The following is a 15,384-nucleotide window of genomic DNA, read 5'->3' as shown; positions in this document are numbered from 1 at the left end:
TTTACAGAGAAAAACCAGAGGCTACATTTTGTTCAGAAATGTAATCATGTCACCACCCCTAGTAACACCAGCTAATGTCCCCAACTCCACTGTTTAGTATACAGTAAAAAAAATGTAAAAACAGTTCCAATTTATTAATTTGATGCAACAGGGGATTAAGCAATAATATAAACTTAACTGTCCTGCATTGCAAAAACCTCACTGTTTTGGACAAAGTTCAAAGTGCGTTCAGGGAGTATAACAATCAAAATATGCATTTATCTCCTAATCATAGGAAAGTTGTATTCTGCAAAATGTGTCATTTAGAATACTCGCAAAGAAAAGAAAATATGTATAATATGTTTAATAAGCTGTTCATAATTAATTTAATATTTCAATTGCTACAATTTAGACTACTATGTTTTATATGTCTCATACTAGTTAAATGTAGCAAATAACATACAAAAAAATTGTGTTTATTTAAGTTAAAACAACATAAAAAGAGATTAGATCTACACACCAAAATACAAAATCATAAAATATATCAGTATATTATTAATAATATTTTATTATTAAAAATACAAAAAGTTGATTTCCTTTATAAAGATTGTAACAATTTAATAGATATCTAATTTTACTTCATAGTTCATTAAATAGGCTAGGCTAAAAAAGGAGTACACAGTGTGCAAGTCTTATATGCAAGGAATGCACTCCACCTGTTAACTTAGCATCTTATAAATCAAACAGTACAAGAGATTAACTTTAAGATAAACTATACCAATATTTCACTAAATGTCTGGGAACAAATTAATCAAGGAAGACCCTTGATTACATATCTTTAATGTCACTATAAGCCTTAGTGATTTCTGAAACCAAGGGTAAAATAAAGCATAAATAATTGGATTCATGCTAGAGTTACAATAAGCAATCCAGGCAAAAGCTTGTAATATTAAAGAAGGATCATCTACATGCATATATGGCACTAGAAGAGTAGAAATGTAGTAAGGCACCCAACACAGAATAAAAACAACCACTACAATACCAAGTGTCTTCGCAGCTTTTCTTTCAGATTTTTTTGGAATGTTGCTTTCTTTTCTTTCTGATGATTCTGTATGCTGTGTCATGGAATTTATTATTCTTGCATGTTTTTTTGCAACAAAGAATATTTTTGTATAAAATGAGATCATTAAGGTAAAGGGAAAAAGAAATGTCACAAACATATCAATTGTTCCCCAAGTTGAATTAAATACAAAGACACAATCACCTGGACAGATATTTAGTTCTGTGACATCTTCAATGTATCCTTTAAAGTGAATTATCGCTAAAGTGTAAAACAGAGATATTAACCAGCTAAGTGCAATAAACAGTATTGTGACTGGAATTGTGATTTTATTAGAGTAGAAAAATGGATCACAGACTGCAAAATAACGATCAACCGCTATGAATACCAAATTGCTAATTGAGACAGATGTTAGCAAGAGAAAAAATACTGTGTGAATGGAACAAAATACATTTCCAAAATACCAGCATGTTTCTATAGCACGTATAATTGTAAAAGGCATCACAATTACTCCAACCAGAAAGTCTGCTACTGCCAGTGAAAGCACAAGGAAGTTTGTTGGTGTGTGAAGCTGTTTAAAATGAGATATAGAAATAATCACCACAAGATTTCCGCAAATAGTAAGCATTACCACAGTTGATGAGAAGATGTAAAGAATCACATAAACTTCAGTTGATCGAGTTTCCTTAAGACAAGTGATGTTGCCAGATTGAAAACAATATTGAAACTTTTGATTTTCTCTTCGTTCATAGACTGCCATTGAAAATGAATTTTAATCAGTTGTTCTCTTTCAGTTACAGCAGATATCTTTGTCTGTTAAAAAAAAAGTAGGCTGTATTTATAGAAAGAAACAGAAGTGAAGTAAGAGACACTCCCATATCAGGTGGTAAAGGCTGGCTTTCTAAATGATCTGAAAAATGTTTGTTTCTGGGTGTCTCTTCAAAAACTTGCATAGACAAATTTTGAAATAAAAAGTAAAGGTACATATATAGAGTAGAATTTACATCTATTACCCAAATCCCAACCTGAACTGTGGAGTTTAAACTTTGTCAATGAATTTTGTAAATCCTCTCTATGCATTATGATTTCCTTCAATATGTACAAGAGAATGACTGGTAACTTAAGTCCTAATTGACTCATTGTAATGTTACCGCATCTTATTTTTGTTGGGTTCCTGCCATATGTCTGCTTCTGCTGATATAGGCAAAAGTGCTCTCTACTCTTACATGGAAAATCAAGTTCAGAAAATAAATGTATTAATGTATATATCTGCAGATATATAGTGGCTGATGGATTTTAGTTCAGCTAGATCAGCTAATAGACTGCTACTCTTATTAGACATTGAAGAGTTATTTTCTAGATTGTACTTTTATTTTGTTAATCCAGGAATTCTAAACAGCTTGTTTACTTTTAAGAACAAATATTTTTTGTATTTTATACACCAGGATGAGTACATTTTTGATGCTTACTGAGACGTATGTGCATTTAAGTGTTGCCTGTGATGGACTGGGGCCCTGTTCCAGCCTTGTGCACAGTGTTATTAAAAACTGTGGCTCTCTGTGATCCTCTTTTGAATACATAGGTGTGCGAAATGTTGGGGGGGGGGAGGGGTTATTTAAGTGATTATGTATTAGTTACTTTTCACACTGTCATAAACTGGCATCCTTTCAAGGTATTGTGTCTGCATCTAGTTGGCATGTGACACTTCCTTACGGATTAGAAAGGTGGATGGATGGCTGGATGAAGATGATACAATGAAGACAATAATTCTGCACATTGCAACCTATTTTACTCTCATTCAACAAAACAGTCACCACTGTGAATTATTCCTAAAATTAAGTAAATACATTCCATTATGTATTAAAGCTTCCCACACTCCTTCTCAAATATACAAAACTGCAATACAATAAAACCAGACAGTGGAAGCACATTTTTACATAGAGAATGTATGCCTAGACACTGTGTTACACCAAGTTGTGGGTTTTCTGATGTGCTGTATTCCATTTATTTGCTTTTTAGCTGCCCCTTGAGGGTTAGCTACAGATGTCCAATTGTATGCACAACAGACATAGTTGTCCGCCATCACGCTTGTCGTTTCTTATAATTGACACACTGTCAAATTGGCTCAGATGAATACAATGTGAGAACTCCCAGCCTATTTTGCCACAATGCCCTTATAAGTCTTTACTGATTGAAAAATTGCTTGTACTTTCCATGAAAGGACCCTTTGTGGCAGTTGTAATGAGACTCCAAGAGACAGGGTATATAAATGGGTATCAGCCAAAGACCACTGGTTTAATTTAAGTAATGTGTAAGTGTTCATGAGGTGCTGGTCAATGACACAGAATAAAATTAATATTGTTCTAGGTCGGCTTTCTTTTATATCTCTACTAGCAAAATACCCGCGCTTCGCAAAGAAGTTATGATAAAGAAAAGGAAACATTTTAAAAATTACATAACATTTGCTTTTTATTCGTTAGTATAATTACAGTCCTTCACCAGCAATTATTTAATGTTAGCTCAGACCCGGCACTTAAAAGTTTCTTTCGCACTTTTGCTGAGTTTGTGCCAAACACCATTCTATCCCTGACCATCTCATTTTCGTTTGCATAAGCACAGTCCTTCACCAGCAATTCTAACTTAGTTACAAAGTGATCAAAAGTCTCGTTTATACCCCGCGTCCTCTCATTAAACTTGTATCTCGCGAATATTGTATTCGTCTAAGGCATGACAAACTCCAGCGGCAGCATGTCTATGAACTTAATTTAAAGTTAAGCTTTACACCTTGCTTTTCTATTCGTTTGCATAAGCACAGTCCTTCACCAGCAATTATTTAATGTTAGCTCAGACCAGGCACTTAAAAGTTTCTCTCGCACTTTTGCTGAGTTTGTGCTAAACACTATTCTGTCCCTGACCATCTAATCTTCGTTTGCATAAGCACAGTCCTTCACCAGCAATTTTACCTCAGTTACAAAGTAATCAAAAGTCTCGTTTATACCCTGGGTCCTCTTAGTAAACTTGTATCTCGCAAATATCGTATTCGTCTTAGGCATGACAAACGCAAGTGGCAGCGTGTCTATGAACTTAATTTAAAGTTAAGCTTTACACCTTGCTTTCCTATTCGTTTGCATAACCACAGTCCTTCACCCTCAAGTTTAACTCCATTACAGCAATTTTAACTCCGTTAGAAAGTGATCCAAAGTCTTGTTTATACCTCGTGCCTTCTCATTAAACTTGTATCTCGCGAATATTGTATTCATCGTAGGCATGATAAACACCAGCGGCAGCGTGTCTATAAACTTAATTTAAACTTACGGTTTACAGCGTGCTTTGTTTCCACAAGTAGCTGTACTTATGAATATGCTTGTATGCGTCACTCGCTTCATATTCTTTTGCTGCCTTCTCAATTGTGTAATGCGTTTTTTGTTCAGCACTCTTTGGAGTTCTTCCTTGTTCCCTACGTACTGCGTTCACAGTCACGTGAGCCGCTCTCTTGTGTGATCTTGTGATGTCCACGGCTTTATTTAATGTTAGCAAAGACCCGGCACTTAAAAATTTCTCTAGCACTTTCGCTGAGTTTGTGCCAAACACTAGACCATCTCATATTCATTTGCATAAGCACAGTCCTTCACCCGCGAATATTTACTTTATATGGGCAGGCACTCGATTACGTGGGAGGCGTGAGGATGCGGGACACAACTCTGCCTCACACGGTGACCACGCTGCAGGTTATGGCTGTATATATGGTCGAAAGTAGGTTCCAATTATGACCGTTACATGTAGAATTTCGAAATGAAACCTGCCTAACTTTTGTAAGTAAACTGTAAGGAATGAGTCTGCCAAATTTCAGCCTTCTACCTACATGGGAAGTTGGAGAATTAGTGATGAGTCAGTCAGTCAGTCAGTCAGTGAGGGCTTTGCCTTTTATTAGTATAGATAAAAAACCCATGTATGGTTATATTGTTACTTAACATTTAAATAAAAGAAACTATTACAGAAACATCTTTCAGTTCCCATCCTTCTCTTTTCTTTCTTTCTGCTTCTCCACATAATCAATTTAAACACAGAAAAAAATTCTTTGACATTAAAGTAAGCTGCAACCTTAGAACACTGAGTTTTAAAATGTTTTAAAGAACATACAGTAGAAATATCAACTTATAAATTTGCAATTAATAGTCTAAATTATTTAAATTAATTCCATAATTTACCTATAAAATGTCATATTATAAATGTTTTATTGCATTAAATCACGAAAATTTTGAAATTACAATATAAATCTTGGAATTCCCAATGTTCAGAGAGCTGTGATAACATAAAAGTAACATACCATATGGAGTCTGCTGCCTGTGGCAGAAGCCTGAAGTGATTAATGCCTATGTCAGCCAGCTCATAGATTACGAAGGATTTAATGTACTACTTTAGTTATGATGGGGTTTGAGAAACACCTTAAATTACCGAACAATTTTATGATGGCATTTACGACATACTTAGCGAAACAATGTTTTTGGGAAATGCACCCAAGCTCCATCGGTTTTTGGAAAACGCACCCTAGAGCTGTCCTACACTGGTACAGACTTATAACTCAACTCATGGTGTGGTGTGATACACCACAGTTAGGTTATTTTTTAACAAGGGGGCAATTACTTTTTCACACAGGGCCGTGTAGGTTTGGATTTTTTCTCCCTAAATAATAAAAACCATCATTTAAAAACTTCATTTTGTGTTTACTTGTGTTATATTTGACTAATGGTTAAATGTGTTTGATGATCGGAAACATTTTGTGTGACAAACATGCAAAAGAATAAGAAATCAGGAAGGGGGCAAATAGTTTTTCACACCACTGTATAATGGATGGTTTTCATATCCAAAAAAGTACCTTCACAAAGTTGTAAGCATAAACAGAAAACACAAGGAATCTCTCTTCCAATCACCACACGATCCCTCACCTCTCACCACCGCACTACCCTCTTCCAGTTGAGTGTCATTCCACATTCTCCCAGCTCTGATTTGCTTGGGTAAGGGAGTGCAGTCCCACTGCCCGATGGAAGTACTTCCAGGTCATATGGAAGTCCCATGAATTGGGAAGTACATCTCCCTGCAGCACCCCTTTGTAGAAGCAATCTACCCCAGCAGGGCTGTGCTGCTGGACTACAACTCCCGGCATTCCCTGCTGGTTCTCGAAAGGGTGCCGATATAGAGGGCTGCTGCCACCTAATGCTTGGGGGAGTTAAATACCCCAATGCAACAGTCCTTTCCTATCTTTTCTCCCTACCAGGGAAGGTATTATATACAGTACACATCTGGTTGGGATGCCTGTCCACTTGTTTGTTTGGGGCTTCCTGCCCAGATAGGGAATCTTCTTCCCTTAGGACAGTCTTGTCCGGGTGCGCCACCCTTTCCTCTCTTGGCCAGGTTACCTTTCTGTTTACTCAGGGTCTCCTGTCTGGGTAAGGGACCTTCTCAACTCCCTGCCGGGACAACTGTTTATCCCGTGTGCCTCCTACAATAGCTATAAGTCAGTTTGATGAGCCAAGACACTGGTTGTTTTTTGCTTGTTTGGGACCTAATTTTTATTTAAAATATACACTGTAATACCTAACTAAGAGGTAGTTGTTGATCTAGCCAGCACTGATATATGGCACAATCCTTATCAGGAGAGATAAAACAACTGGTGGCAAGGGTAATTATATTTCTCTTTAGGTAAGCAAGCAAACATATAATAGCAGAGCTTTTGAAGTTACATGGCCAGAGGTGTATTTAAAGTAACATTGTGAGTTCATTATTATATATTTTAAGATTTCTGATCATGGTACACGTTAAATAAGCATGTTTTTGTCATATCCAAAAAGCTAGAAGCACACAAACTAATAATAGCATTTTATCAAATAACAAGAAAACATAAGTAGCTTCTTTTTAAGTATCCACTTGTGAAGTTTTTTCACAAGCAAAAAATATTTAAAAAGTGTACCTTTCATAGAAAGCATTATAGCAAGCTGGTAAGAAAGTAACATCACCCTTTGTTAAATTATGTCACCGCCGATTCCAAGAATGTTGATTGTTTCAAAAAAAAAACAATTACCGAATATCTAATAAATGATCACAATTCTGCAAAATTCTTCCAGGTTATTTGCAACTCTATATTTACCCAGTTTGAATGGCATGTGTCTAAGGGTCCTCTCTGCAATGGACTGAAATCTCATTTACAGTTGGTTGTTACAGTAGTTTGTGCCATTTCCACATGGGTAGGCTCTCAATTTGTAATGAATACTAATTTCAAAGGGACTGTTAGGAAAATGCATGCACTGAACAAATGTAAGACAAAAATGTAAAAACAAATTAATAATTATAATAACTTGGCACTCCTCCATTAGAGAAAGTGATTGTATTTAAAGAGATGGTATATAGAAGAATATGTGTGGCGTGGGACAAAGATGGTTTAGCCCTTAGTTATTATAGAGAGAGAAAATCATAGAGAGAAAATCAATTAATTAAGTATTTCACTACAGGTGTTTATTTTAAATACCAATGAATAATAAAACAGTAGAAAGTAAAAGTAGAAGTTAAAAATTAAAACATAAGAAAAAGTAAATAAAATATTATAAATTACATTAACGCCTCATCAACACCAATATTGTCCCTTTCTAGGCAGGAGAAATAAACCACACAGGCAAGTGGATGTAGCAGTCCAGAACAAAGGTTTTATTACTCTTCTGGCTTAACTGGACAATACAAAGTCAGAAAAAAAAAACAACAGTGTCCCAAAAAACTGATGAAGAACAAACACATGTCATACACCTCTCAGACTCGTTTTTCTCTCCCTCCATAACTTTTTTCTTTTTTGCAAAAAAAAACCTCACAGAACCTCTTTAACAATTTCCCACCCCCCAGCATCCTAGTGACTGCTTTATTTAAGAGTGGCAGATGTGGCCCCTCTCCACAGCTCTCTGAGCAACCCCATTTACATGGCTTTTTAGTAATTTCTTTTCCAGACTGTTACAATATTATGAATGACTTTATCCTCTAACCCAGTGGTTCTCAACCTGTGGTACGGTCCCCCCTAGAGTGGCGCAAAGATGTGAAAAAAAGAAAAAGAAGAATCAAAAATATGAAAAACATCTGTTGAAACCAAAACAAATTAACTTAAACTACATTCTGATACTAGAAAAATGAATATAGAGTTAGATAAATGTCGATAAAAGTTAAGTAGTTATAATAAAATCTACGTTTCAAAAAGACGTTTGCGCGATTAAAAATGTTATGAAAACTTGGGTCGCAAATACTTAAAGGTTGAGAAACGCTGCTCTAACCACTATTGTATAAATAATGCTTTTTCACATTTCTGTTCGGGATATTTTTATCCATTTCATTTATTGAACGATTGGACTTTTTTCTTGATTTTTATTTTATGCAGCTCTATTTTGCTCATTTTCTTTTTTTCAATGTTCATTATCAGCTCTTGCCGCTCTTTTTCAAGCACAATCCAAAATTCGATATTCTTGAATATATAATTTGCTTTTCTGCCTTGCCATTACAACCAGCTGCGCTGAAGGGCAAGTTAGCACTGAGAGTATCACAGGGTGGTATGAAGACAGGATGTGTGCAGTTGGAATAATAATTGGGCGAGTGATGTGGAGGGGAGTAGTCAAGGCTAAATAACGTGGACATGACGGAAAACTTTTTTAATATAATAGAGAGATAATATATTTTCAGGAAATATTGTTAAAACTCCATAGTGGTCATGCAACTGTAAACTAAGACACTGAAAAGGTTGCAGTTGCCATTCTCACTTTTTGCTATTACTAGAAATAAAAATAGCAAATAAAGAAGACAGTGATGTTTTCTTAGTGCCTGGTTAATTTTCTTTTGAATATAGACATTTTCTGTTAAGAGACAAAAATGTGAGAGTTTTTATTTTTGTTTTTTGCTCACCTTAGATCTTAGTAGTTGTAAATACAATTTTATTACATACAGTAGGTGGCAGCAGAATATTATGAATAATCTTTCAGATACTAAGTAGAAGATGAAGATTATGCGGTTAATTAAATATATATAGTTTGATTTGTTTTTTGATTTGATTTATACTTTTTTATTCCTAAGGGAAAATTATTTTTTTCTCATGAGCTTTGTTAAAAACATTTCCAATCTTGTTCTCTGATACAGTAAAATTTATAGTTGTTATTTATTTTAACATCTAGCAACAAGACAACACTAATTGTACTATTTAAAAGAAACTTACATCATGTTATGAATACACTTAAAAGAAGACAGTGAAATACATTTTTAACTAGAATATTTTGGTAAATAAATATTAATATACCCCCAGCCCCACCACCATTAAAGGATACATGTAATGAAAAATGTCTGGCTTATTTTCACACAGGAAAAGAGAAAGAGATTCAGTTATGATCTATAGTAATTTCAAGAGTAACCATTTGTAGCTACTTGTCCTGATTTTTCCTTTTCAAATGTCAGTAAGCAGTTGCAGACATTACAATTTGTAGCAGAAACTGTATGTTCAAACATTTTTTTCCATAGTTTATATACAGTAGGTAAAGTATAAATGTCATAATATATATTTACTTATTTGGCGTACACCTTTATTTAAAGTGATTTACAACATCTGAGACAATTGGTTACATTTCCTTTTCCACTTGGAGCACAGGCAGATAGTGATTTGCACAGGGTCACACAGTATCAGTGGCAGGATTTGAACCCACAACCACAGAGCGTAAAGTCCAAAGCTTTAATCACTGTGCCTCACTGCCTGCCTATCACTGAGCATATGGAAACAAATTTATCAATGAAGACCCTTGATTGAATATCTTTAGTGTCACTATGAGCTTTAGTGACTTTTTAAACCAGGGATAAAACAGGGCATAAATAACTGGATTCATGCTGGAATTACAATTAGCAATCCAGGCAAAAGCTTGTACTACTGCTGAAGGATCATCTATATTCATATAAGGTACAAGAAGAGTACAAATATAGTAAGGCACCCAACACATAATAAAAACAGCCACAACAATACCAAGTGTCTTAGCAGCTTTTCTTTCAGATCTTTTCGGAATGTTGATGTCCTTTCTTTCTGATGATTTTCTTTGCTGTGTTACTGAATTAATTACTCTTGCATGCCTTTTTGCAACAATGAATATTTTTGTATAGAATAATATCATCATGGAAAAAGGAAAAATAAATGTTACAAACATATCAATTGTTCCCCATTTGGAAGTAAACACAAACACACAATCACCAGGGCATATGTTCAGTTCTGTGGGATCATCAATGTATCCCTTGAAGTAAATTATTGCTAAAGTGTAAAACACAGAAATTAACCAACTGATTGAAATAAAATGCAATGTGACTTGAACTGTAATTTTATTAGAGTAAAAAAATGGATCACATATTGCAAAATAACGATCAACAGCTATAAACACCAAATTGCTAATAGATACAGATGTTAGCAAAAGGAGAAACAAGGTGTAAACAGAGCAGAACATGCTTCCAAAATACCAGCATGATTCTATAGAGCGTATAATTGTGAATGGCATCACAATGACTCCAACCAGTAAGTCTGCTACAGCCAGCGAGAGCACAAGGAGGTTTGTTGGTGTATGAAGCTGTTTGAAATGAGTTATAGAAATAATCACCACAAGATTTCCACAAACAGTGAGCATTTCCACAGTTGAAAAAAAGATGTAAAGAATCACATAAAGTTCAGTTGGTCGGGTTGCCTTAAGACAAGAGATGTTTGCAGACTGAAAACAGTATTGCACCATTTGCTGTCCTCTTCATTCAAGGAATGGCATAGAAATCAACTTCCAAACTGTTATTTCCTTTGCACTGTCACACTTGTCTGGTTAAATGGAAATGCAGGCAGTATTTATAGAGACATTAGGAAAGTCAGAGACACTCCCTTCACAAACAAAGAAGGATGTCTTTCTAATACTTTGGGAAGTTGTATGATTTTTCATTATATTTTATTTATGTTAAATCTGAACTAATTTGCACAAATGTGAAATCAGATACAATAGACACACATACTTTCATATTTTCAGTTTTCTTTTCCCTGGAATTAAAATGTGAATATATGAATAAACTAATTTTCTGTTGTTGTTTTTGACCATTTATATCATTTTTATATGCTCTTTTATGTCCCTGTTTTGCTTTATTTTTTATCACTTTAAAGCTGCTTCAAAGCCTGAAAGAGGTGCATGTTGATTTCTCTTTCTTTGAAAAATTAAACAAGGAAGCATAAACAAACATAAACAAAAAAATTTTTCCTTGATATAAAATCCTCATAATCAGGACCACCTCTGGAAAGGTGTGGAGATCATGGCAATTTAACTATTAAGGTGTCCCCCTATTATGTATGTTATATTATGTATATGTATATTGTCAGGGATGCCAGGGGCGACGGCCCGGCCAGGATGCCATGAAGGACCGGAAGAGGGCGTGCGGCCACCTGGGATCACGTGGGGGCCGCCACCCTGGTTGCTTTGGGGGCCACGGGTTGAGGGCTTGGAAGCCAGGCCCTGTAGGGGCCCGTGGTCACCACCAGGGGGCGCCCCGATGCCTTGGGAGCCCTGGACCTCAGCACTTCCACCACACCAGGAAGTGCTGGGGGGAAGAGAAGCAGGGACACTCGGAGTGCTTCCGGGAGGACAGCCGGCATTTCCACCACACTGGGGCGTGTCGGCGGGTGATTGCCGGGGAGCACCTGGAGCATATCCGGGTGTGGATAAAAGGGGCCGCCTCCCTTCATTCGAGGCTGAAGTCGGGTGGAAGCAGGACGAAGCAGAGGAGAGTGTGGAGGCGGCCCGAAGAAGGTGGCATTGTGTGGCCAGGACTTTGTGGGGTTTGTGTGTGCACTGATTTTGATTTTGTATATATTGTAAATAAACGCGTGGTGGTGGAAAAACAACATGTCTGCCTGTCTGTGCCCGGGTTCCATTCACAATATATTAATACTCATCCAAATCAGGGCAGTGACATGCAAAACCAGGGGTTTGCGCTGAGTATTAATGCCTATTCTCCTCTTCCTACAGAACATCCAAAGAAAATAGCACCTAAATCAGTTACTTCCACCTGTTTCTGACCTCATTTCTGGCACCAGCTCATGACATCACTACCAGCACCCACAGATGACCTCACTCCACTTACTTCCTGCAAAAATGCCCTTCCTCTTTCTCTCCTATAAATACCTGCTGTTTTCCCTTTCAGTCAGTCTCAGCTTTTGGAACTCCATACCAGTCAATAAGATTACTCATCATTTTGCACAATATGCGAGGTGAATCCCCTACTCTTTTTGATTTGTCCTGTGTTTTATTTACTATTTATTTTGTGTGTCTACCTATATATTGTGTGTGCCCCCCTTGTGCCACCAAAACAGCTCTGACCCACCAAGGCATGGACTCCACAAAACCTCTGTTAGGGTCCTGTGGTATCTGGATCCATGACATTAGCTGCAGATCCTGAAAGTCCTGTAAGTTGTTTCTCCAATACATCCCAGAGATTCTTGATTGGATTGAGATCTGGAGAATTTGGAGGGCAAATCAACTCTTTGTCAAATTCCTAAAACCATTCCTGAACAATTATTGCAGTGTGGCAGGGCGTATTATCCTGCTGACAGAGTCCACAGCCATCAGGGAATAAAATTGCCATTAAGGGGTATACATGTTCTAACATAAATGCCAAGATGCAAGGTTTCCCTGCGGCACATTACCTACACTAGCCTTCCTTCTTCCCATAGTGCATCCTGCTGCTATCTTTTGCCCAAGGTAAAAGACACACATGCTCCCAGCCATGAACATGATTTAATAGAAAACATGATTCATCAGACCAAGGCACCTTCTTCCATTGCTGCATAGTTCAGTTCTGACACTTGTGTGCCCTTTGTACTTTCGGCAATGGATTAGGGTTAGCATGGGCACTCTGACAGGTCTGTGGCTACACAGCTCTACATGCAGGCAGCTGCAATGCATTGTGTCTTGCTCTCATGGCCAGCATTACGTTTTTCAACAATTTTTGCTAGAGCAGCTCTTCTCTAGGATCGGACCAGATGGGCTAGTCTTCACTACATATGCACATCAATGAGCCTTGGGTGTTGCCGGTTCATCGGTTATCCTTCCTTGGACGACTTTTGGTAGGTCTAACCACTATATACCAGGAACACTCCACAAGACCTGCCATTTTGGAGATATTGTGACTCAATCATCTAACCATTATAATCTGGCTCTTGTCACAGACACTTAGGTCCTTACACAAGTCCATTTTTCCTACTTCTAACACATGACCTTCAAGAACTGAATTTTCACTTACTGCCTAATATATCCCACCCCTTGACAGCTGCCATTGTAATGAGATAATCAATGTTATTCACTTCACCCATCAGTAGCTTTATTGTTGTGGCTGAAAAGTACAGTACATACTGTATATATTTCTATATATCTATCTATCTATCTATCTATCTATCTATCTATCTATCTATCTATCTATCTGTTGTGAAGAAATAAGCACACAGAATCTCAGGTTAAGGGTTGAGGATCCTCCCCGTTTACTGGGTGTTGCGTCCAGTACAAAACTCAGGTCAAAATTAAAACAAAACATTTGACAACATAAAGTTCTTTCTTGACTCTTTTATATGGAACAAAAAGGAAGTGCAATTAGCAGGGAGGAAATGCAGTGGATAGTGGAGCTAACGTCAATCACAATGGCCAGAGATGACATCAGGAGCGGAGATGAGGAGCTGAAGTCATCGGGGAAGTCTGAAAGTCTGGTGACTACACGGAGCCAGCCGAGGAGTATTTTGTATGGATGGGATGTGATGACCGGTAGGATCATTTTTTTCTGTTGTTTTTCTGTGGAATGAAGGAAAGAAAAGCATTAGTGCCTTGTCTCAGCCCCCTGTCCTTTGACACGACTCCTAGCCCAGACCTGTCGGGTCAGGCAGCCCAAACCAAGAGGTCGCAAACCTGGGACAGAGCATCAGTGTTAGCTTGGAGAGTACCCTGACGATAAACAACTGTGAACCTGTAGGGCTGCAAGTCCAAAAACCATCTAGTGACTTGAGGGTTTGACTCCATATGCATGGCCATCCACTGAAGGCCGTGTGGTTCATCACCAAGATGAACTCCCGTCCTAGTAGATAGTACCTTAGCTGGGTTAAGGCCCATTTGATCGCCAAGGCCTCCTGTTCTGCCGCAGCATACCAAGTATCCCGATCCTGCAGTTTCCAGCTCAGGTACACTATGGGTTGTTCAGCACCATTGATATTTTGGCTCAGCACGGCACCGAGACCTGTGTCTGAAGCATCGGTCTGGAGAATAAATGGACAATTAAAGTCAGGAGTTTTCAGTATAGGTGCTGATGTAAGAGCTTCTTTCATGTCACGAAATGCGAACTCAGTAACTTGATCTCGTACCACATATAGAGGGGCCCACTACTTTGTGTGATTAGTCAAGGACGCAGCTCTCTTGGAGAAATGAGGTACAAACCGGTAGTAGTAGCTTACTAACCCCAAAAAGGACTGTATCTGCCGCTTGGTGATTGGTCAGGGCCAGTTCAGAATGGCATCAACTTTGAAACACTGTGGTCTAACGGTTCCCGCGCCCACTAGATATCCCAAATATTTGGGCTTGTTTAACCGAAAAAAGCATTTCTTTGGATTAATCCGTACGGTGGCTCTAGCTAACATTAGCAAAACCATATACACCTGAAACACGTGTTCCTCCCAAGTGCCGGAATAGATGACCACATCATCCAAGCAGGCGGTACTATATGAACTGTGGGGCTTAAGCACTCTATCTACCAGCAGCTAGAAGGTTGCCGGAGCCCCATGCAATCCAAATGGAAGGACCTTGTATTACCAGTGTCCAATAGGGGTGCTAAAGATCATCTTCTCTTTTGCAGAGTTCGTTAAGGGAATTTGCCAGTACCCTTTTGTCATGTCAAGTGTAGTTATGAATTGTGCATTCTCCAGCCTCTCGAGGAGTTCATCTATTTGGGGCATGGGCTATGCATCAAATTCAGAGACTTGACTGAGCCGTCTGAAGTCATTACAGAACCTCCAACTCCCATCAGGTTTAGATAACAATATGATTGGACTGGACCAGGGGTTTTGGCTTTCTTCTGTCACTTCCAGTTCCAATATTCATTTGACCTCCAACTCTAATTCATTCCGTTTTGCCTCTGGGAGGCAGTAAGGGTGTTCCCTGACAACTTCCCCAGGTTCTGTAACAATGTCATGCTTAATCAATGAAGTGCGGCCAGGTAACTCACTGACCACTTCAGGGACAGACAAGATAGCTGACTCTAGCTCTTGTTTTTGTTGGGAATTCAAATTATTA

The 15,384-nt window shown here is 37.8% G+C and overlaps 2 protein-coding genes across 2 annotated transcripts; both read right to left on the bottom strand.

Moving 5' to 3' along the window:
* Positions 1 to 767: 767 nt before the first annotated feature.
* On the bottom strand, positions 768 to 1,799 carry LOC120526557 (trace amine-associated receptor 13c-like). The gene has a single exon (XM_039749721.1). It carries the CDS (start codon positions 1,797 to 1,799, stop codon positions 768 to 770), a length of 1,032 nt encoding a protein of 343 aa, XP_039605655.1.
* An 8,011-nt stretch (positions 1,800 to 9,810) lies between these two features.
* LOC120526556 (trace amine-associated receptor 13c-like) lies at positions 9,811 to 10,815 on the bottom strand. Its single transcript, XM_039749720.1, has one exon. It carries the CDS (start codon positions 10,813 to 10,815, stop codon positions 9,811 to 9,813), a length of 1,005 nt encoding a protein of 334 aa, XP_039605654.1.
* Positions 10,816 to 15,384: the final 4,569 nt, after the last annotated feature.

The sequence above is a fragment of the Polypterus senegalus genome, chromosome 3 (genome assembly GCF_016835505.1).
Source record: "Polypterus senegalus isolate Bchr_013 chromosome 3, ASM1683550v1, whole genome shotgun sequence".
NCBI classification, from domain to species: Eukaryota; Metazoa; Chordata; class Cladistia; order Polypteriformes; family Polypteridae; genus Polypterus; species Polypterus senegalus.
This window is presented reverse-complemented; position numbering and strand designations above follow the sequence as displayed.